Source organism: Trachypithecus francoisi, unplaced genomic scaffold (genome assembly GCF_009764315.1).
Source record: "Trachypithecus francoisi isolate TF-2019V2 unplaced genomic scaffold, Tfra_2.0 Lachesis_group11, whole genome shotgun sequence".
Classification (NCBI taxonomy): Eukaryota; Metazoa; Chordata; class Mammalia; order Primates; family Cercopithecidae; genus Trachypithecus; species Trachypithecus francoisi.
Genome location: NW_022681456.1, coordinates 33,525,030 through 33,547,138, shown reverse-complemented (window position 1 = coordinate 33,547,138; position 22,109 = coordinate 33,525,030). Strand labels below are relative to the sequence as shown.

General features: G+C 35.8%; 1 protein-coding gene across 10 annotated transcripts in view; it reads right to left on the bottom strand.

Moving 5' to 3' along the window:
* Positions 1-22,109, bottom strand: part of ANKS1B (ankyrin repeat and sterile alpha motif domain containing 1B) — a 1,305,582-nt gene that overhangs the window by 1,055,150 nt on the left and 228,323 nt on the right. For all 10 annotated transcript variants that reach the window (XR_004439654.1, XM_033220935.1, XM_033220933.1 and 7 more), the window contains exons 5-8: positions 18,812-18,887; positions 16,681-16,782; positions 12,703-12,816; positions 9,022-9,188 (exon numbers count right to left, since the gene is read on the bottom strand). Coding sequence is in view for 9 of the 10 variants with exons in the window: in XM_033220935.1 (XP_033076826.1) it covers positions 9,022-9,188; positions 12,703-12,816; positions 16,681-16,782; positions 18,812-18,887 (459 nt within the window). In the remaining variant the exon portion in view is untranslated. The remainder of the gene's footprint in view (positions 1-9,021; positions 9,189-12,702; positions 12,817-16,680; positions 16,783-18,811; positions 18,888-22,109) is intronic.

Genomic DNA, 22,109 nt, shown 5'->3' with positions numbered 1-22,109 from the left:
AATGTATTCAAAAATTATGTATAACAAACATTACTGGATTATATTCCCAAAGAATAGTACATATTTTCTGTAGTGTTATGTAAAAATACATTGTGAAATATAAAAGTTTCTACTTAAAACATAAGGGAAAATCAACCAACAGGGGAAGTTTTTCGCAGATCATAAATATTCCATGTTAGAATTTTTCTCATATGTCAACACCAAAATACAGGTATCAAACAGATGTTTTTATGCCCATGACCTGTTCTACCAATTCAATAAATGTTTGCTAAGCATGTGAGTGAGGAACTACGCAGAGATTAATATTTTTGCTGTTTTCAAGGAGCTTATAGGCAAAGCCAAAAAAGATGATTCATGCATAATTAATACAAAGCAGCATAATGATGCAAATACATCTAAATAGAAGGATCAAAACAGGTTTTGTGAGGGATAGTTTTCAATAAGTAGAGATGGTAAGGAAAATATATATAGACAAAACATGAACATGGACAATAACAAAGACAGACATGTTTGAGAGTAATCCATTTTATTTATTTATTTAGAGACAGAGCTTCACTCTTGTCATCCAGGCTGGAGTGTAGTGGCGCCACCTTGGCTCACTGCAACCTCCACCTCCTGGGTTCAAGCAATTATCCGGCCTCAGCCTCCCGAGTAGCTGGGATGACAGGCGCACACCACCAGGCCCGGCTAGTTTTTGTACTTTTAGTAAAGACGGGGTTTCACCATGTTAGGCAGGCTGGTCTCTAACTCCTGACCTCAAGTGATCCTTCAGTCTCAGCCTCCCAAAGTGCTGAGATTACAGACATGAGCCACTGTGCCCGGCCAAGAATAATCCATTTTACTAAAATATATTTATCTAAGACATTACTAGCAAATAAAGCTGGAAAAATAAGATGAAGCTAGAAATGAAGGGTCTTGAATGCCTGAGTTAGAAGTTTCTATTTCACATTTGCAGTGAGGACCAGGACTAGTTTTGAGTAGGAAAGTGACGTGACCAGAATGGCACTTAAGGCATACTGACTTGGCAGCACTGCTCAGAGTAAATACAAGCAGATGAAGAGAAGAGACTACAAGTGGGTGGACAGGGTAGGAGGCTCTTGAAATAACTCAGGTGAAAGGAAATGATGGTCTGAACCCACAAACTGGCAAGAATGATGAAAAGGTAAGAGATGGTCAATCTGGAAAATAGTGATGAAAGACAGAATGATCTACTTGTAAGACATTGGACCTACATTCAGATCCCCCAGATTTACCTTTTGGGCAACTTACTTTACTCCTGATTCCCACATTGAGGATAATAAAACCTACCTCATGGGATTGTTGTCAGGAATAAAGGAGAAAATGATTTTTAACATGTTTACACAATGCCTAACACGTAGTGAAAATTTAGTACTCAGTAAATGTTAGCTTCTGGTGTTACAATTATTTTCAGATATCATAGTTTGGTCACTGTTGACTGATTTTTTTAGTAGCTACATCTCACTGCTGGTTCACGTAGCAGTTGTAGTCATTTATATACCCTAAAACTTTTGTGTGAACTACTCCCTGACATTAAATCTCCCCCATCTTGTATTTATACCATTGATTTTTAAGGAGTCTAAATATAAGATTTTATAATAACTCCCACTGAATTTTAGGTTTTTACCTGGAGCCAAGATTTCAGCCTATTGAGATAATTTTTCATATAAGTTCAATTATCTGTCATATTTGCTATTCCTCCCTAACTTTTACAAAGCTGATTAGAATTGATATGGTTTTTTCCAAGTAAAATATTGACTCAGACCAATCCAAGAACAAAATATTTCACTTTTCAGTAGAGAAATCCCCTCTACATTGACATTTTGTGACTATTTAGAAAGCCTGTACAAAATTGGACAAAGTCTGCGAAACATAAAACTCAAGATCTCTTCAGCAACACAAAAGAGAACAAAATAGCTCTTTTCTATGGCTGATAGAAAGCCAGAGTAAAATTTTTTTAACCGATAAAGAAAATCAAGTAACTTCCAAAGGTCACCCTGCTAGTAAGTCGCAGAACAGAGTTGTAAACCCAAATCTGTAGGACTCACAATCTCATGCTCTTAACTGCTAGACTAAGTTATCTTCCTAAAAACACAGTTGAGATTCCTACCATGATTGCTGGGAAAAACCTCTACTTTGGTCTCTGTAATTCATCTCCAAATAATTAAATGCATTTTGCAATGATAATGGTTAATTTGCAAGAACATATGCACTTTTATATGCAGTCTTTGCCTTTTTATGCATTTATTCAGTCAATGAACTTTCACTGAGAGACCACTACATTCAAGGCACCGTGTTAGGCAGGATGTGACTACAGAGATCAATCTAATAATGAACCTACTGTCAAGGAGTATATAAGAAGTAATGTAAAACATATACACCTACAAGGCAAGGCAGAAAGAGATGTATCGTGAATGGTAAAAAGCAAGTATGCTAGAAGTTCAGAAAAATGACTCTTTTATTCTACTAGCCATTTTCTCAAGGACTTCCTAGATTTCCTAAGGATACAAAAAATTCTTCCTGAGGTGAGGGTAGGGACAAAAATCTTACCCTTCTGATTCTGGATTTTTCCATTAATGTACATACAGTACATATGTGTGGTTAACGGTATTGTTTTCAAAATATAAACGCAGGTCAACAGGATCCTAGTTCTACATTCGCCAATTCTTGCAAAATCTGTTAGGAGAATTCAAACCCTGGATGAGTCACCTTGAGTCACCACATCTAAAAGGTCTGTTCAACTACATAAGATATAAATTGTTCAGGTTAGAATGTTCTTCTGAACATTGTATATCACTGCTTAAGATTTAGCACCACTATAAAAAGTTATATATGTTAAAGAATCAGTTATGTTCCTATAATAAGAAGCCTCTATTTACATTTAAAAAAATTAGCCTCCCAAGTTTCTCTACATCTGATGGAAATTGGGTAAGATAGCTGCAAAGGTCTCTCCAAATTCTGAAATTGATGCATTCCTGATAATAAGCTCTAGAAACTGGGTTAGAATGTGTTTGAAGATAAACTTTGTTTCAGAAATACCATTTGGTTTTTAGGCAATCTAATCTGACTCTAATGAATTTTAAAACTTGATGAATTTTAGAACTAAATTAAATATATTTTCCAAAAGTAGGGACCTCCCGCCCAGAGAGTATTCTCAAGGATAGTTCAGCATAAAAATAAATAAATAAATAAATAAACTGAAAATCCTTCAAGGTAAATCTTGAAACCTTAAAATACTAATATAAAATATCTCACACTTCATAAGGCTGACATGTAATTTAATATTTTGCATTGGAAAAGAAAAGAAAATAACAGAAAAGAGGCATAGTGGCTGAACGAAATTGCACAAAACCTGCCAATGCACCCCCTTTCAAACCAAAAGCTTTAGATGCTGTTTGTGTCTATGTTCTCCCTCAGGAGAAAAAAAAATATGTAACACATTTCATCCCTTAAGCTCCTTATTTACTTCTTAAAGACACAGGCTGATGAGGTAATGTTCTATTACAAATGTTTAAAAAAAAAAAAGTTTTCTTGGTACCTGGATTCTGAAATCTGCTCTAATGATCTTTATCATCAAATTTCTCTATGGCATGCTGTGTTCACATGTAAAACTGTATAGATTGTTCATACACATGGAGGAAAAAACATTAATATAAGGCTTGGGAAAACATAAAGAGAACAGAAAATTTTTTCAGATTATTTTACATATTTCGAAAACCTAAATTTCATGGGTTGGTAAAGAATGTTAGGATATTTATATTTCTTCAAAATTTACATTCCAGATTATATAATGTCCTAATTCAACTTAGAAAATGGTTTCAGATGCATATTATAAGAGTATATAAAACAGACTGACTTTTGAATTAAAATGTATGCAAGACAAAATGTAATTTTAACTTGAGCTAGCCTTTATATTACATGCAAAACCTTCAAGTGAATGCATTCAATCATAATAATAATTTAATTTTTAACTTATATTAGTAAAAATGTTCACACTACCACATTAGAGCTAATATTTTAGTAGAAACAAAAATCTCCGATTCAAAAATAAAAGTTCTTACATAAGATGGCTGGTTTTGTATTTGAAATTACTGAATCGGAGTGCCCTCTATTGGAAGAAAAGAGACAACAAAAGTTAAACTGAACTAAGAATATAGGTAAAATACTTCCAAAGCTCAAGTCACATCATTAATATGTAAAATACATTAATTAATAATATGGATGCTACAAAACATATTTCCTTATATTTTTATTTCTCCTAAATAACTTTTGGAATTACTTGTCATATTACAATAAGCAAGTTGGATGTTTCATATCCTATGAAATTAAATTTTAACTGAACCCAAATGCTCATCATTTAACCAGTAATATAAATAACAGACATACAGAAATGTTTTCCACATTTAATATTCCAATATAATATAGAAATGTTATAATTGAGGACTGTGGTTTGAATGCAGTTTGGATTTTCCTTAACGATAAACTGAAAGCCTCCTTGCTATGGACCTCACGTCGGTGTCCCCTCCAAGTTCATATGTTGAAATTCTAACCCCCAATGTGATAGTATTAGGGAGAGGGTGTTGGGAGGTCATCAGATGATAACCCCTTATGATGTGCTAGTGTCCATATAAAAAACATCAGCAGGGCCAGGCACAGTGGCTCATGCCTGTAATTCCAGCACTTTGAAAGTCCAAGGCAGGCGGATCATGAGGTCAGGAGACCGAGACCATCCTGGCCACCATGGTGAAACCCCTTGTCTGCTAAAATACAAAAAATTAGCCGGGCATGGTGGCATGTGCCTGTAGTCCCAGCTACTTGGGAGGCTGAGGCTGGGGAACCGCTTGAACCCAGGAGGCAGAGTGCAGTGAGCCAAGATCGTGCTGCTGCACTCCAGTCTGGCGACAGAGCAAGACTCCATCTCGAAAAAAAAGAAAAGAAAAGAAAAGAAAAAAAAACACATCAGGAGAACCTGCTTTTCCCCCCTCTGTTCTTTGCCACATGAAGATACAACCAGAAGACAGCCCTCTGCAAACCAGGAAGCAGACCCTCACCAGCTGCCAGCTCTGCTGGATACCTTGATCTTGGGCTTCTCAGACTCCAGAACTGTGAGAAATAAATGCTGGGTCTTTTTCAAGCCACCCAATCTATGCTAATTTGTTATAGCATAAATACTCCCTAATTCAAGAGACTTTTAGAAGCTCTTACACTGGGGAATTGGAGCAGTAGACTGGATATTAAGATCTACGAGATTTGTTCTATCTGAAAAAATTGTTTTGTGGTGTTATCAAGACCTCAGTTCTGACTCAGCATCTCAGACATGAATTACCTCAGTAAGATCTTGGCTGATTTTTGGCTCCCTAGACCAATCATATGCATGTTAGAATAATCTGAGAAGCTTTTCCAAGAATAATGCTCAGAGCTACCCAAAATTATTTTGATTTAGTTGGTCTGGACTGGTATCTGAGGGCATCGGTATTCATTCTTTTAGAGCCTCTCTAGGTAAATCTAATGTACAACTGTGGCTGAGAACCATTGTTTGAGCCTCTCCCCGATCAACCAACATACAACTACCACTTTTATTTTCCAAAAATGTCACTTTCAGGAGAACTCTCCTACTCAAGAGTTTATTCTCAGCATCAATTTTAAACTTCTGACTAGCCTCCCAATCTACTTAGCTGCCTTTGTTCTCTGACAGTAGAGTTGAGTGGCAAGCCCCAGAATGTCTGTGTTCTTGGCTCTATAATTACTGCGTGAAACTGGGAAAGTCATAGAAATAATACTATCCTTTTCACAGGGTTATTGTGAGGGTTAAATCAGTTAATACAAGTGTTCCATAAATTGAAGTATTATCATTACTTATCCAACTTTATTTCCTACTACTTTCCAAAACAAACTCTCATCGTAAATCATTCTCAAATTATGCACTAATTCTTACCTCTGTGCTTTTGCATATATTGTTTCTTCAGGCTGGAATCCTTTCTCAATCATTTGTTCCAACAAAAGTGAAAAACACAGCTCCCCTTTCACCAAAACACAGCTTAGTCTCTCCCTACCTCCACAAAGACTTTAATGAATATCTGTAAGTATTCACTGATATCTCCCTTTTAAAAATTCCTTTGGCCACAAGGTAGCATACTATTTTAAATGTGGCTGAGAATTACAAACATTGGCTCAGAGTTTGAATCCTCACTCTGCCACTTGGCAGCTAAGTCATTTTCTAAATCCATATTGTAAGAATTAGTTAGTAAGTGACTTAAATCATGTAAAGCATTAGAGTAGCAAATAGCAAAAACCGAGTGTCAGTTCTTATTTATTCAGTGTTTTATATATTAGTCTTCAGTTATAGTCTGCACATTATGACTGAAGTCATAGGATAGGTGTTTTGAACCACTTGAAGTCAAGAACCATGTCTATTATAAACCCCACAACTCAAAACATGATAAGAACCATCTGTATTAGGTGACCTATACTTGACTAAACTTTTTGCATCATGTGAGAGTATAATTGAAGCGATATTCTGGGAAAAAAAAAAAAACTTTTTTGATGAATAGAAACAAATAATCAACAAAACATGGAATGAATTCAAATAAAACACAGGCTACAGAAAAGGGTCAAAGTAATTTGATTACTTTTTAAACATTCATTAACAGGTCTCTATCAGATTCATCTTCTGAAAGGTCAGTTCCAATTATGTCTTTTATCTGCCCAAAATCCTTTAGATTTTTCTCATTTCTTAAAAAAATAAATACCAAAATTCTTAGCCTGACATTCAAAATCATCCACCACCTAACCTCAAACTAGACTTCTAATCTTATCTTTCATCTTTCCCCTTTGTAAACTCTATTCTTCCAAATAAACAGAATTATCTGCTTTTACTCATATATACCATCTGCTTTTCTGCCTCCACATAATCTTTAACATTTTATAGGGAAATATTTTCAAAGAACACCATTGTGAAGGTTTGTCACAGGAACGAGGAGTGGTGTTAGAAAAGTATGAACTCAGATTTCAAAACCTTAATGCTCAATTTATGAGTATTAATTTCTTTCTTGCCACTATCACAATATAGTCTTTGGCTTACAGAAAAACTTGGACATCTTTTCCCCAAACTATTGTCACTCTCTCAAAGTCAAAAGTCTTTGCCATCACTTCCTGAAAGACAGAAGCTTGAATCATGGTCTTCAAGCAGCACATACAGATCCCAGGACATACAAGATATTCATTGAGTAAACGAAAAATAATTAGAGCTTCTGTTTTACACTTATTCTCTACCTTCCTCAATTTGAATTTCTTTTGTTGTGTATGTCTCATAATTTACATCAAATATTACTAGAAATGTAGTCTCTCTCTCTCTCTCGCTATATATATATATGTGAAATAATCAGGGATATTTGCTCAAAATTTGTTTACTAATGGTATGTACAACAAAAAAAGTTTGAAGATCCTGGTCTAAAAAATTAGGGCTTTCAGAATATCTGTGGTTTTACAAGTGGAAGGCCAGAAGCTACCAGTTTAGATAAATATTTGTGGATGGATCTAAAAAAGTAAATACTATGTATTGTTTATATAGGACAAATAAGTTTTAAGTTCTAACTAACTTTCAAGGAAATATTAAAATGTAACTGATTGGTAATCTAGAGATAGCATACACCTGTTTCAGATATTTTAACAGAGGATTTTGTCCCAACATTAAAGTTACTATTATAAATATTTCATTAATATGAAAATTTCATTTGGTAAAACCTACAGGCATGTAAAACCTCAGTACATATACAGCTGTTCATAGTTATTCATAAAGAATTTTTATTGGTGCCAATAATAGGATGTTTTTGCAAGAAAAAGTAAAGCACAAAAACAAAATGAAACAAAAAAAGCAGGCCTAGGAGGTAGGACTAGCCATGGAACTAGATTAGCAAGGGCTATCCCAGGAAACAGTGTCACAGCTTACTTTAAGTAACTAAATTAAGTAAATGTTCTCGTAACGGACAGTCACTATACTTAGCAAGTTTTTTTAGTTTTCACAAATAATATGACATACTTAACACAGTTCACTCTATTACTGGCTTTTGAATAAAGTATGACATATCTGTAACAAATTAAGTTCTAAAAGTGACAAAAGATTTCTTATCAGAATAATGTATTTCCTTTAATACCAGCATATACTATAAATCCTTCCTGTACAGGACAAAAAGTAGGTTTACAAATCTTAATATTAAACTGATTTATTCTCTTAGTTTTTCTTGCTATTGTGTTCATATAAAAATTCAAATGAGCAAGAATCACCCATGGCCTGACCTCGATCTATCCTTCTAATCTTATCTCCCTTCTTTCCTCTTTGTAAACTCTTATTCCTAAAAAATAGAAATACTCACTCTTACTCAACTATATCATCTGCTTTTCTGCCTCATATAACCTTTAATATTTTATATGACAATATTTTCAAAGAACACTATCATAAGGGGTTGTCACAGGAACTAACTCATGCTTAAGATTCTGAGCTTATTGAAGAGAAACCTCTTGGGATTTGCATATTATAAAAATATGCAGACTGAACTTTCCATATTTCTCTCCTACTATTACTTAAGGAGGAAGTGAGGAAACCATACGTGTGGCTCTGCTCTGTTAGACTGAGTTCACAGAGAAAATAGGGAAGATAGTCAAAAGGAAGGTTTTTGTCTTTTTTTGGGAACCAACATCATTATGCCCAGTAAAACTAAGGAATACTACAACAGCAACAACAACAACAACAACACTACTAAAAATCCATGTGTTTAAGAAAGAGTCTAACAGTAGAGAGATCGTCAAGTGATCTGTCAAAGCACTCCTTCCCCTACACATGCACTGAGAGTAAAACCCCAAAGAACGTCAGGAAAAGTGGAATAAGGAAACTGACATCTTACAGTGGTGGAATCTGATAATGCGCCACATCCCATGCCTCTTAGGTGTACATACTGAACTGGAAAAGGCAGACACATTGTCTTCATTTCCCCCCGCCTTACTTACTACACTCTGGCTTCCATTTTTCCCAAGTTCTTCCTCTGAAATCTTGCTCAAATTGTCTAAGTAGTGGTCCGATATTGTGTGGCACAAGTCTTCAAATGAATAATCCTTTTCTTGACAGAGTTTTATTTCATCCAAGAGTTTTGATAATTCTCCAGTGACGGTTTCACCTATGAGAATAAGTTTTTCAGAAGTTTCAAGAAAGGTTGTTGTTAAAACTTACTGTTAAGCAATAAAAATATGACTGCTATGGTGATAGAACTCAAAATACAACAAGATTAAGCAGTCAGACACTATTCTGCTGAAAATGAGGTACTCAACCATAATTAGTACAACAACATTAATGGACAAAAGAGATTATAATTTTGCCTATTTTTATTCTTTTTCAAAATATAATTATTGTAAGGTTATGTATACATAGTACATAAAAGCATCTAGAATTACAATTCCCAAAGCTTCATTTATTATAGGATTTAATTTCCATAATCTTTCATTGGTATTTTACTTCACTAACAGAATTCATTAGCAAATTTGAAATGGTGCTGAAAACCTTCTTCCTAGGTTCAATAAACAGAAATAGTACAAGTTATTTAAACAAATAATAATATAGGTAATCAGTACATTAAGAATTATGGTATATGATATAAAGCAAAAACACAAAAGAAACAGATAAGTAGTATAAATAATACACATCATCTATCAAACATGAAGATTTTGTAGATTACATGAAAATATGCACATTTCTAAACAGTCTCAGAAAGGTACCTTATACTTGTAACTTATTCTGAAAAAAATTTCCAGCAATTACAATCCCGATTTTAATATTTTTATTCTGACTTAAAAACATATTTAAGATCAGCTGACTATAGATGCATGGATTTATTTCTGGACTCTATTCTGTTTTATTGGTGTATATGTCTGTTTTCATGCCTGTACCATACTGTTTTGATTACTGTAGCTCTTCACAAGGGTTCCAAGAATACAAAATGCGGAAAAGATAGTCTCTTCAATAAATAGTGTTGGGAAAGTGGATGTCCACATGCAAAAGAATGAAATATGACCCTTATCTCATCCCCTATGTAAAAATCAACACAAATTGGATAAAGACTGGAACATTAAGACCTGAAAATATGAAACTCCTAGAAGAAAACACAGGGAAAAAACTTGATATTGGTTTGGACAATGATTTCTTGGATATGAACAAAAGCAAAAATGAACACACAGGATTGGATCAAACTAAAAAGCTTCTGCACTGCCAATGAAACAATCAACAGACTAAAAAGATAACTTAAGGAATGGGAGAAAATATTTGCAAATCATAGATCTGGTAAGCGGTTAATACACAAAATACATAAGGAATTCACATAACTCAATAGCAAAAACACAAATAACCTAATTTTAAAATGGGCTAAGGACCCAAATAGACATTTCTTCAAAAAAAGGCACATAAATGACCCAAGGTATACGAAAAGGTGCTCAACATCACTAATTATCAGGGAAATGTAAATCAAAGCCACAATGGGTTATCACCTCACATCCATTAGAGTGGCTATTCTCAAAAAGACAAAAGATAGGAGGTGTTGCTGAGGATGTGGAGAAAGGGAAGCCTGTATGCTGTCAGTGGGAATGTAAAATGGTATAGCCACTATGGAAAACAGTATGGAGATTCCTCAAAAAAATAAAAATAGAATTACCATATGATTCAGTAATCCCACTTTAGGGTGCTTATTCAAAGTAAATGAAACCAGTATCATGAAAAGATATCTGCACCCTTCTGTGCTGCGGGAAGTCAGGGACCCCGAACGGAGGGACCAGCTGGAGCCATGGCAGAGGAACATAAATTGTGAAGATTTCATAGATATTTATCAGTTCCCAAATAATACTCTTATAATTTCTTATACCTGTCTTTATTTTAATCTCTTAATCCTGTTATCTTCATAAGCTGAGAATGTATGTCACCTCAGGACCACTACTGTGTTAACTGTACAAATTGATTGTAAAACATGTGTGTTTGAACAATACGAAATCAGTGCACCTTGAAAAACAACAGAATAACAGTGATTTTAGGGAACAAGGGAAGACAACCATAAGGTCAGACTGCCTGTGGGGTCGGGCAGAATAGAGCCATATTTTTCTTCTTGCAGAGAGCCTATAAATGGATGTGCAAGTAGGAGAGATATCGCTAAATTCTTTTCCTAGCAAGGAATTTTAAATATTAAGACTCTAGGAAAAGAATTGTATTCCTGGGGGGAGGTCTATAAACAGCCACTCTGGGAGTGTCTGTCTTATGCGGTTGAGGTAAGGACTGAAATACGCCCTGGTCTCCTGCAGTACCCTCAGGCTTATTAGGGTGGGGAAAAAAATCCCATCCTGATAAATTTGAGGTCAGACCAGTTCTCTGCTCTCGAACCCTGTTTTCTGTTGTTTAAGATGTTTATCAAGACAATATGTGCACAGCTGAACATAGACCCTCATCAGTAATTCTAATTTTGCCCTTTGCCTTGTGATCTTTGCTTTTTCCCTTGCCCTGTTTCCTCTGAAGCATGCGATCTTTGCTCTGCCTTCTGCCCTTTGAAGCGTGTGATCTTTGTGACCTACTCCCTGTTCATCTACTCCCTCCCCTTTTGAAATCCCTAATAAAAACTTGCTGGTTTTGTGGTTCAGGTGGACATCATGGACCTACCAATACGTGATGTCACCCCTGGCGGCCCAGCTGTAAAATTCTTCTCTTTGTACTCTTTCTCTTTATTTCTCAGACTGGCCGACACTTAGGGAAAACAGAAAGAACCTACATTGAAATATTGAGGTCAGGTTCCCCCAGTACTTCTGTTCATTATGGCATTCTTCAGAACAGCCAAGACATGAAAGCAAACCCACTGTCAGATGAATAAAGAAAATGCAGTGGGTGTGTACATTTATATACATACTACACAAACAATGGACTATTATTCAGCCTTAAAAAAGAAGGAGATCCTGCCATTTGTAACAACATGGATGAACCTAGAGGGCATTATGCTAAGTGAGATGAACCAGGTACAGAAAGACAAATACCACATCTCACATGTGGAATCTAAAAAAGTCAAAGTCATGAAACAGAGAGTAGAATGGTGATTGCCAGGGGCTGGGGAGTGAAGGAAATGAGAAAGTGTTGATCAAAGGGTATTAAGGTTCAGTTACGGGGGATTAATAAATTCTGGAGATTTAAAATACAACATGGTGACTATAGTTAATAATATTCTATTGTATACCTGAAACTTACTAAGAGAGTTATCTTAAGTGTTCTCTCCACAAAAACAAACAAACAAACAAAACTATGTGAGATGATGGCTATGTTAATTAGTTGATTTTGGCAATTATTCCACAAAGTATATATCAAATTGTACACTGTAAATATATACAATTTTCATTTGCCAAGTATACCTCAATAAAGCTGGGGAAAAACACATTTATAAGAAAAAAACACATTGAAGAAATATATACTCCAGATAAACTTTATTACAGCAGGGATGGTTTTCTGCTTTGCTCACTACTGTATCTCAGGGCTGAGAAGCCCTAAGCAGTAACAGGAGCTCTTATAAATGGATGAAATATAGAGTATAGGATATAACCTATTAGACTTGACATTTTCACAACTGTACATACAAGTCTAGCATAGTTCCCAGGGCTTTATAATTAGGTACTCACTTTTGGTCTTTTGGAAGGGAGACTCAACAGGAGATGAAATGTGTGTTTCTTGTGTTGCATCTTCCTGCACAGGCTCTTCAAGGACTGAAGATCTTCCCACACCTTCTAAATACTCTGTGTGTATACATTTTTGAGATTACATACTTGAATTCATTTATTTAAACCAGTACATTTTATGTTTTACTTCTGGTGATCAGTTTTGCATTTATTTTCTCATATCCTAAGTTTTCAAAAGAACTTCAAAAAACCAAACATATCAAAAGAACATCATGATGACCTTCAAGTTTTTAATTAAAAAAAAGACACCAGATTATTTGGGAGAAACGCTTGAACCCCTTTCTTCTAAAAACTAAACTTAAAACATTCTTTCCTTAAAAATAAATTCACCTATTGAAGATACAATAAACTTGTTGTTCTCTTTACTTTCCATCTGAAGATTTTAAACTGTCTGAAAGATGCTTTGAATAGATTTAAACCCTAAAACAGGAATGTCAAATTCAGATGGACACCACAACCAGCCAGGTAACATAAATGAATGAAATGGAATAAGTTCATTTTAAAATGGTGCTGTAATCTTGTAAGATAACTACAATTTGCATATTAACTTTATTTCCACAAAGAAATAATGTTCATTGTCATTATTCTTTAAGTAATGTCCTATACTCAGCCTATTTTTCATTTTTCCAGTTTTGATATAATATTAGGAATAGCAGCTTAAACTTAAATATTGCTTACTATGGACCCAGCATTGTTCTAAGTATTTTGTATACATTAACTCATCTAATCCTTACAAAACTATGACACAAGCACGATCTAAGTTTTAAAGATTACAAGTAAAGGGGGAGTATTAACTTGCCCATGTTCATTCAGCTAATAGGTGGCAAAGCCAGATAAATATAAGACAAGAAAACATCTCTCTTTTCTCTTAATCACAAAGAAAACAGCATCTGAATGTAGAAATAAATGTTAACCAATATTCAGCCTCACAGACCATGTTTAACCAGAGAAAAAATGACCCATTTAAAGTTCATCCCTGAAATAAAACTTCTTTTAGAGAAACCAAAACTCCAGAGTTTGAGCTAAAATTCCAGATTTTTATTTTTATTTTTATTTTTGAGATGGAGTCGCTCTGTCACCCAGGCTGGAGTTCAGTGGTGTGACCTCGGCTCACTGCAAGCTCCACCTCCCTGGTTCAAGCCATTCTCCTGCCTCAGCTCCCTGAAGTAGCTGAGACTAGAGACGCGTGCCACCACACCCGGCTAATTTTTTTTTTTTGTATTTTTAGTAGAGACAGGGTTTCACCATGTTGGCCAGGCTGGTCTCGAACTTCTGACCTTGTGATCCGCCCACCTCAGCCTCCCAAAGTGCTGGGATTACAGGCGTGAGCCACTGCGCCCAGCCAAATTCTAGATTTTTAAATGTTAACAGCTAATCCAATTTTTATGGAAACACAATGTGGGCTCAAAATATGTGATATAAACAAAGCATGTGTGCTATGTGGCAAAGCATTCAGCCCACAAGTGGCTAGTTTGTAACCTCTGTATAAAGATTAAATTAACAAATCCCTTTTCATACAGATCATTTGCTTATACTTCTTTACTCAAGAATATTTTTCTTAAAATCTAATAAAGAAAATTTGTAGTCTCATGCCAAACAAGTATGTCCTCATAACATTCAAATAATTTCTACCAGGGAAATCCAGGAATGCAAAGAACAGAGATGATGTGTTCACATTCTGAAATTTGCCAGTAATTAGAGAACTTCAAAGATGTCCTGTATGCCCTGTCACAAATTAACATACCTAATTAATCTTGACCATTTAGGAGAGCAAAGATAGTTACTCCTATGTAACACTTCATCTTAGATAAACCCAATGCAGTATGTTTTTAAAAAGTCCATGATTATGTCACACCCCCTTTTCTAGTGGTTGACATTTATTTTGCTTTTCCCTAAAGACATATTACACACATGCTTCAGTTTTTAAAAGTTCAGTGAGAGGCAGCCAGCTGCAGTGGCTCACTCCTGTAATCCCAGCACTTTGGGAGGCCGAGGCGGGTGGACCACGAGATCAGGAGATCGAGGTCATCCTGGTTAACACGGTGAAACCCCGTCTATACTAAAAATACAAAAAAAAAAAAAAAAAAAAACTAGCCAGGCGAGGTGGCGGCCACCTGTAGTCCCAGCTACTTGGGAGGCTGAGGCAGGAGAATGGCATGAACCTGGGAGGCAGAGCTTGCAGTGAGCCCAGAGGGTGCCACTTCACTCCAGCCTGGGTGACAAAGCAAGACTCCGTCTCAAAAAAAAAAAATCGTTCAGTGAGAGGCTGGGCACCTTGGCTCCTGCCTGTAATCCCAGCACTTTAAAAGGCCAAGGTGGCTGGATCACCTGAGGTCAGGAGTTCAAGACCAGACTGGCCAATGTGGTAAAATCCCCTCTCTACTAAAAATACAAAAAGTAGCCAGACATGGTGGCAAGTGCCTATAATCCCAGCTACTTGGGAGACTAAGGTAGAAGAATCACTTGAACCCAGGAGGTGGACATTGCAGTGAGCCAAGATCGCACTGCTGCACTCCAGCCTGGGCAACAAGAGCAAAACTCCCTCTAAAAAAAAAAAAAACAAAAAACACACACACACAAACAAAATTCAGTGAGACTCAAAATACAATATGAAATACAAAGTGCCTAGAGGGAGAAGACTAAAAATAGTATGTGCCACTCTTATTTTTTAGCTTTTATTCAATTTAATTTTAATTTTAATTTATATAAAAGGCTATGATTGGATTCGTCTCTGATTCATCTCTGCATGCATTTGACTTGCAATTAACTTCTTTATTGATAAGTAAATTGTAGGGGCCTGAACTTCCCTGAAATGTTTTGGAAATAGAGAAGAGAGGACAATGGCCGCATATAGTGCTTCTATTCTTTTTATTCCTCCTTGGCTTTTGTTGACTACTTGTATCTACATGTTCCCTGCCTGACTTGGTTTTAATTCATTTATCTCCCTGCAGAATAATGCTGTTCTTCAGCTTCCCAAATGACACCTAATAAAACCTATCTACCACCCTCCTCTGTCATACTTGCAGCCAATCCATAACAAGTGTAGGAAATAATCACTGCTGAACAGGGTTGAAGCTAAAGGAGAGAAAAAACATCTGGGGTTTTTAAGTAACATGCTACATGTCAGGCCTAATCACCAAACAGGAAGGGAAAGCATTTAAATCTAATTTTTTATAAAAGTTTTAGTTCAAGTGGTGAAGTATGCAAACTGCAAATAACAAAAATCATACCTAGATAGTTGTCAAACCTTCAATAGAGCTAATGATTGCCACTAACAACAAATGTACTTAAATGACTTTTACCAGAAACTAAGGCTGGTAAGACTGAGTTATTTTACACCATTGGATCAGGAAGGAAATAATCTGTATTCTTTTGGCTAAATACAATTTTTGTTATTATTGATAATCTAACATTTAGATACAAGCTCTGCCACTTAAGAGACATGAATTTGAACAAATCAAATCTCTCAGAGCCTCAGTTTCCCTTATGTGCAAAAATAAAACAATATCTGACTTATCTTACTTCACAGGGTCATAGAAACCAAAGTAGTAGCAAATCCCTGAAAACACTCAAAGTATTATTCAAATGTGAAACAATACTTAATCATCACTACTTTATAGCTTTATTAACTTCCAGCTCATAACTACATATTTACTACATATATATGAATTTTAAAAATACTTCTAATATCAAATGAGTAAATAAACACTTTAACTTTTTAAAAATACTTACTGAGTAGTTAAAAACCAAAAATAAAACATTAAAAGATATTATTATTTAGTTTAAAAGTCTACCATAAAAAATAAAACTAGTAAGTTTGTTCAAAAGTAAACACTAACTCAAAATCCATAAGAAAACTATAACAGTTTTAATCTGATCCTAACTTTAAGGCAAACTCATCCATCATTCAATACTATTTACCTTGTAAGAGTGTTGCAATCTGGAGAGATTTCTGAGATGGATGTTCTTTCAGAATGTCCAAGACAGTTCTACCTAAGCTATCCTTTATGTTGGCATCAATTCCTGAAAGAAAAAGAAAAACTCACTAGATATATACCACTGAAGTGTCCTCAAAAGATACTATCAGTATCTAACTGCTGTAATTTCAAACATATACAGACCAAGCACTAAAAGTGATTTTAAAAAAAATTAAGTTCTACACACACACACACACACACGCACAAGATTTTAGCAAGAAAGAAGGCAGGGGCCTATTGTTACCAAAGATTAGGAACATTCTTGATCACGAGTTAACTCTCAAAGGGCCCCCACCCAATGCTTAAGATTGTTTTTCAGGACCCTATGGTATCTTTTGTTTTTTTTTTTTTTTTGAGACGGAGTCTTGCTCTGTCGCCCAGGCTGGAGTGCAGTGGCACGATCTCGGCTCACTTCAAGCTCCATCTCCCAAGTTCACGCCATTCTCCTGCCTCAGCCTCCCAAATAGCTGGGACTACAGGTGCCCACCACCACGCCCAACTATTTTTTTTTTTTTTGTATTTTTAGTAGAAACGGGGTTTCACTGTGTTAGCCAGGATGGTCACGATCTCCTGACCTCGTGATCTGCCCGCCTTGGCCTCCCAAAGTGCTAGGATTACAGGCGTGAGCCACCGCGCCCAGCCAACCCTATGATATCTTTGGGTTATAACTACTTAACTCAATAGCACACTATCACACTGAAAAATGTTATTGATTTAGAATGTGAATTCCTAAAGTATAATGGTCATGTGATTTATATTCTCTGTATAATACGGTAAAAATATTTAGTAGATTATAATCATGTACCATGTAAGTAACATAAGAACAGTCTTAGAACACTTGAGTATTCACAGAGTTGAAAAAGGATGATTATTCTGAACTGTTGTCCACATAGAATTTATTCAAATACAAGGTCAAATACTCCATGATATTTATTTATCCTAGATTGTATTTGTCAGTCACATTCATCATCCACCTGAAGAGCAAACTTATTGAAGCATGTAACTAAAACACCTGTTATTACTTTAGTTGTGGAAATATATATTGTATGAAAGAACTTATTTTAACATAGCAAATACCTTTCACCGCCCTAAAAATTTTATGAATTTTCCAAACACATAATTGCAAAAAAAAAAAAGCCAGTTTACAGGATCTGGTCCCAAATGTTAGTCCATTGTAAGATTATTAAATACATGTTTAAATTTGCATAGGAATGGGTGAGCAGCACATATTAATATTTAGGTGGTTTCCTCAAATCATTTGTTGTAATACCACACTGCATGACAAAGTTAAATATAAATGAAACTTTAACTTTGTTAAATTGTGTACAAATACAATCACAATACAATAGTCTGCCAATGTTTTTCATTTTATTTTTTAGAGGAAAATAAACACACTATATTCCATAACATGAAAAATTTCCATCAGTTGTTTACAAGCATGAATTTGTACCCATGCCTTTTGATCTTTAAAACAAATCTGACCTCAATTCTAGTTTTATTTCATTTCAATCAGAAAGTACATATGAAAATAAATAAGCCAACTTTATTGTTCCTTCAAAACACTCCCTTTGAAAGGTTCCCTTTAAAATAAATTTCTGTAGCCTACTAACAATAGTTACTCAGTTAACGAACTAACTAGGATAATTTACCTTAAGGAGAGGGAGCTCAAATCTCTGTTTACTGTAGTTCACAATAAAAAAATAGAAAAACTATTATGTTCTTCAATAAACCAAACAATTGTGACAATTTCTCAAGGATCAATTCGTCTCTCTTACAGAAGGCAGAAATCTCCTTTTTCTTTTGGTAGTTTATCTCTAAAGTACTTAAATGCATAAAATTGTAATAACTAAGAGGTTTGTACTTAAAACATCTATTGCATAAAGGAAGTTGCACATTGATATCAATGTTATCTAAATACTGAAGCTCAGTTTTACATAATATGAATACGTATCTGCATTTTAGAGTAAAGGCAAGAGGGTGATTTGCGAAGAAAACTGTGTTATTTTCCTTTGTCTATTCCCAAAATAGAAATGGTATCTGGCAGGATAAGCTCCATGCAGAATCACAATAGTTACCTGTTTCTAACAGAACTCGTACAACATCCACCTTTCCAAACAAAGCTGCTTCATGAAGTGCACTCCCCTTTTCTGTCTGGAAAAAAAAAAGTAAGAAAAAAGAAAGCACGGTTGTATTTGGAGTGCTTACAGGTTTAAAAAAAAATGCTCACATTTTATATATTCATACATATTTTCTGTAATCTCAGCCCTCCCTAACAGAAAGGTAACATGGAATAAAGAAGAGATTCTAAAAGAAAAATCCATTGTCTTGGGGATTATAAAACATCTCTGCTTCTAAGTAGAAATTTGGGCCAGGTGCAGTGGCTCACGTCTGTAATCCCAACACTTTGGGAGGCTGAGGCAGATGGATAACCTCAGGTCAGGAGTTTGAGACCAGCCTGGCCAACATGGCAAAACCACGTCTTCTCTACTAAAAATACAAAAATTAGCCACGCGTGGTGGTACATGCCTGTAATCCCAGCTACTCAGGAGGCTGAGGCAGGAGAATTGCTTGAACTCAGGAGGCAGAGATTGCAGTGAGCCAAGATCATGCCACTGCACTCCAACCTGGGTGACAGAGTGAGACTCCATCTCAAAAATAAATAAATAAATAGCCATTTGACTTTGTTACATTAGTATGTCACCTTCTCTTAGCTTTAGCTCTCCTTAAGTATAAAATAAGAGAAGTAATGCCTACCTCACAAGGCTTTTATGACTATGCAAGAAGCTCATTTAATCAGCATGCATTTATTAAACACCAATTATAGGCCAAGAGTAGCTGAAGGATATTCTGAGGTATGGAAATATCATCCTGGCCCTCATATATTCACATTCTATTTGAAGAGACAGATGTATAAACACAGATGCTCCCTGACTTCCAAGAGGGTTACCTCCTTCCTGATAAAGCCACCATAAATTGAGTATCCAATAAGTTGAAAATGCATTTAGGCCAGGTGCAGTGGCTCATGCCTGTAATCCAGCACTCTGGGAGGCCAAGGTGGGTGGATCACCTGAAGCCAGGAGTTCAGGACCAGTCTGACTAACATGGTAAAACCCCACCTCTACTAAAAATACAAAAAAATTAGCCAGGCATGGTGGCGGGCACCTGTAATCCCAGCTACTCGGGAGGCTGAGACAGGGGAATTGCTTGAACCAGGAAGGTGGAGGTTGCAGTAAGCTGAGATCGCACCACTGCACTCCAGCCTGGGTGACAAAGTGAGAATCCAAAACACACTTAACCTACCAAATATCATAGCCCAGACTAACCTACTTTAAATATGCTCAGAACACTTACATTAACCTAGAGTTGGGCAAAATCATTTAACACAAAGCCTATTTTATGATAAAGCATTGACTATCTCATATACTACGTATCGCTAGCCTGGGAAAACATCAAGATTCAAAATTTTGAAGCATATCAAAATTGCAACAGTTTCACACCATTTTAAAGCTGAGAAATTGTTAAATTAAATCATTGTAAGTTGGGGGCTGTCTGTAAACATTTATGATAAATGAAATCTAAACAATTTAATGTAGCCATAAAAAAGAATAAAATCCTGTCATTCACAGCAACATGGATGGGCCTGGAGAATATTACGTTAAGTGAAATAAGTCAGGCACTGAAAGATAAATACCACATGTTCTCACATATGTGTGAGCTAAAAATGTTGGGCCCATAGAAGAAGAGAGTAATATTATGGTTATGAGAGGCTGGGCAGGGGATCAGGGAGAGAAGGATAGGGTGAATGACTACAAAATTACAGCTATATAGGAGGAAGAAGTCCTAGTATTATTTAGTAGGGTGATGATAGTTAATGATAATTGATTATATATTTTCAATTACTGGAAGAGAGAATTTTTGAATGTTCCCAACACAAAGAAATGGCAAATGTTTGAAGTGATAGATATGCTAATTACCCTGTCATTACATACTATAGTTCATGTATTGAAATATCACTCTGTACCCCTAAATATGTACAATTATTACATGCAACTAAAAGTAAAATTAAAACGCAAAAAAAAAAAATTTAATGTGGCTTAAGAAACCCAGATGATCTTTTCTCCCTGCTTTCCTCTCCATCCCATCCTTTGCCCATCACAACCCTCTTCTAAACCTCATACCCTATGCTCCAGGCATACTGAACTCTTTCATAATCATTTCATATTGCTTTCTTCCACAGGGAGTCTCAAAGGCTGGTCTCTCTGCCTGGCAGGATCTAACTCCTAGCACTCTTAATCTAGCCATATAGATATGCCACTAGTTAATTTTCAGCATGAATAAGAATCACCTGCTGAGATAGTTTAAAAACACATTTCTGGGCCCCATCCCCCGAGTTTCTGATTCAGTAGCCTGAGATTAGGCCCTAGAATTTCCATTTCTAACAAATTCCCCTGTGATTCTGTAGGTCTAAACAGTATGCTTTCAGAACCATGAACATGTACTGTATCTCGAATCTTAGCTTAAAATAATTGCATTTATAAAGACATCCCTGGCCCCTGAAGTTTAGTGTTTTTCCTAGATGTTCCACATCAATCTATATTTTCCTTATCACAGCACTCATAATACCACATTACAATTTTATGTAATTGTCTAGTTCCCATAATAAACTGTAAATGCAGTGGAAATGTAGGCCACATCTATTTTTTCACCATTGTATCCCCAATGCCTAGCAAAGTACTTTGAAAATATAGATGTTTAGGAATTCTTTTGAGGGCAAAAAGTGGAGGGAGGGAAGAACGCAGGATGAAAAACTAGGACATTTTGTGAGTAGTGCAGGATGAGATTGATTCTGCCTTGAGGAAGCTCAAGGAAGATTCCAAAGATGATGCTTTTTCAGCTACACAAATGTTAGTTGTCTCTTTTTTTTTTTTTTCATTCTTTTTCTTCTTCTCTCAAGAATCTAACAAGTATCAGTAGGTCATGTGTGTGTGTGTGTGTGTGTGTGTGTGTGTGCGCGCGCGCGCGCGTGTTTTCAATTGAGTAGTATCAAGGTAGCAATTTTGTCACCCTATACTAAATGTGATCTCTAATGTGGGATTCTAATCTCAACCTGAAATAGAAATATCACTATAAAATAACATACAATGTAAAAAATCTTTTTTTTTTTTTTTTTTTTTTTTTTTTTTGAGATGAAGTCTTGCTCTGTCACCCAGGCTGGAGTGCTGTGGCATGATCTCGGCTCACTGCAACCTCCATCTCCCGGGTGCAAGTGATCCTCCTGCCTCAGGTTCCAAAGTAGCTTAGATTAAGGCATGCACCACCATGCCCAGCTAATTTTTATACGTTTAGTAGAGATGGGGTTTCACCATGTTGACC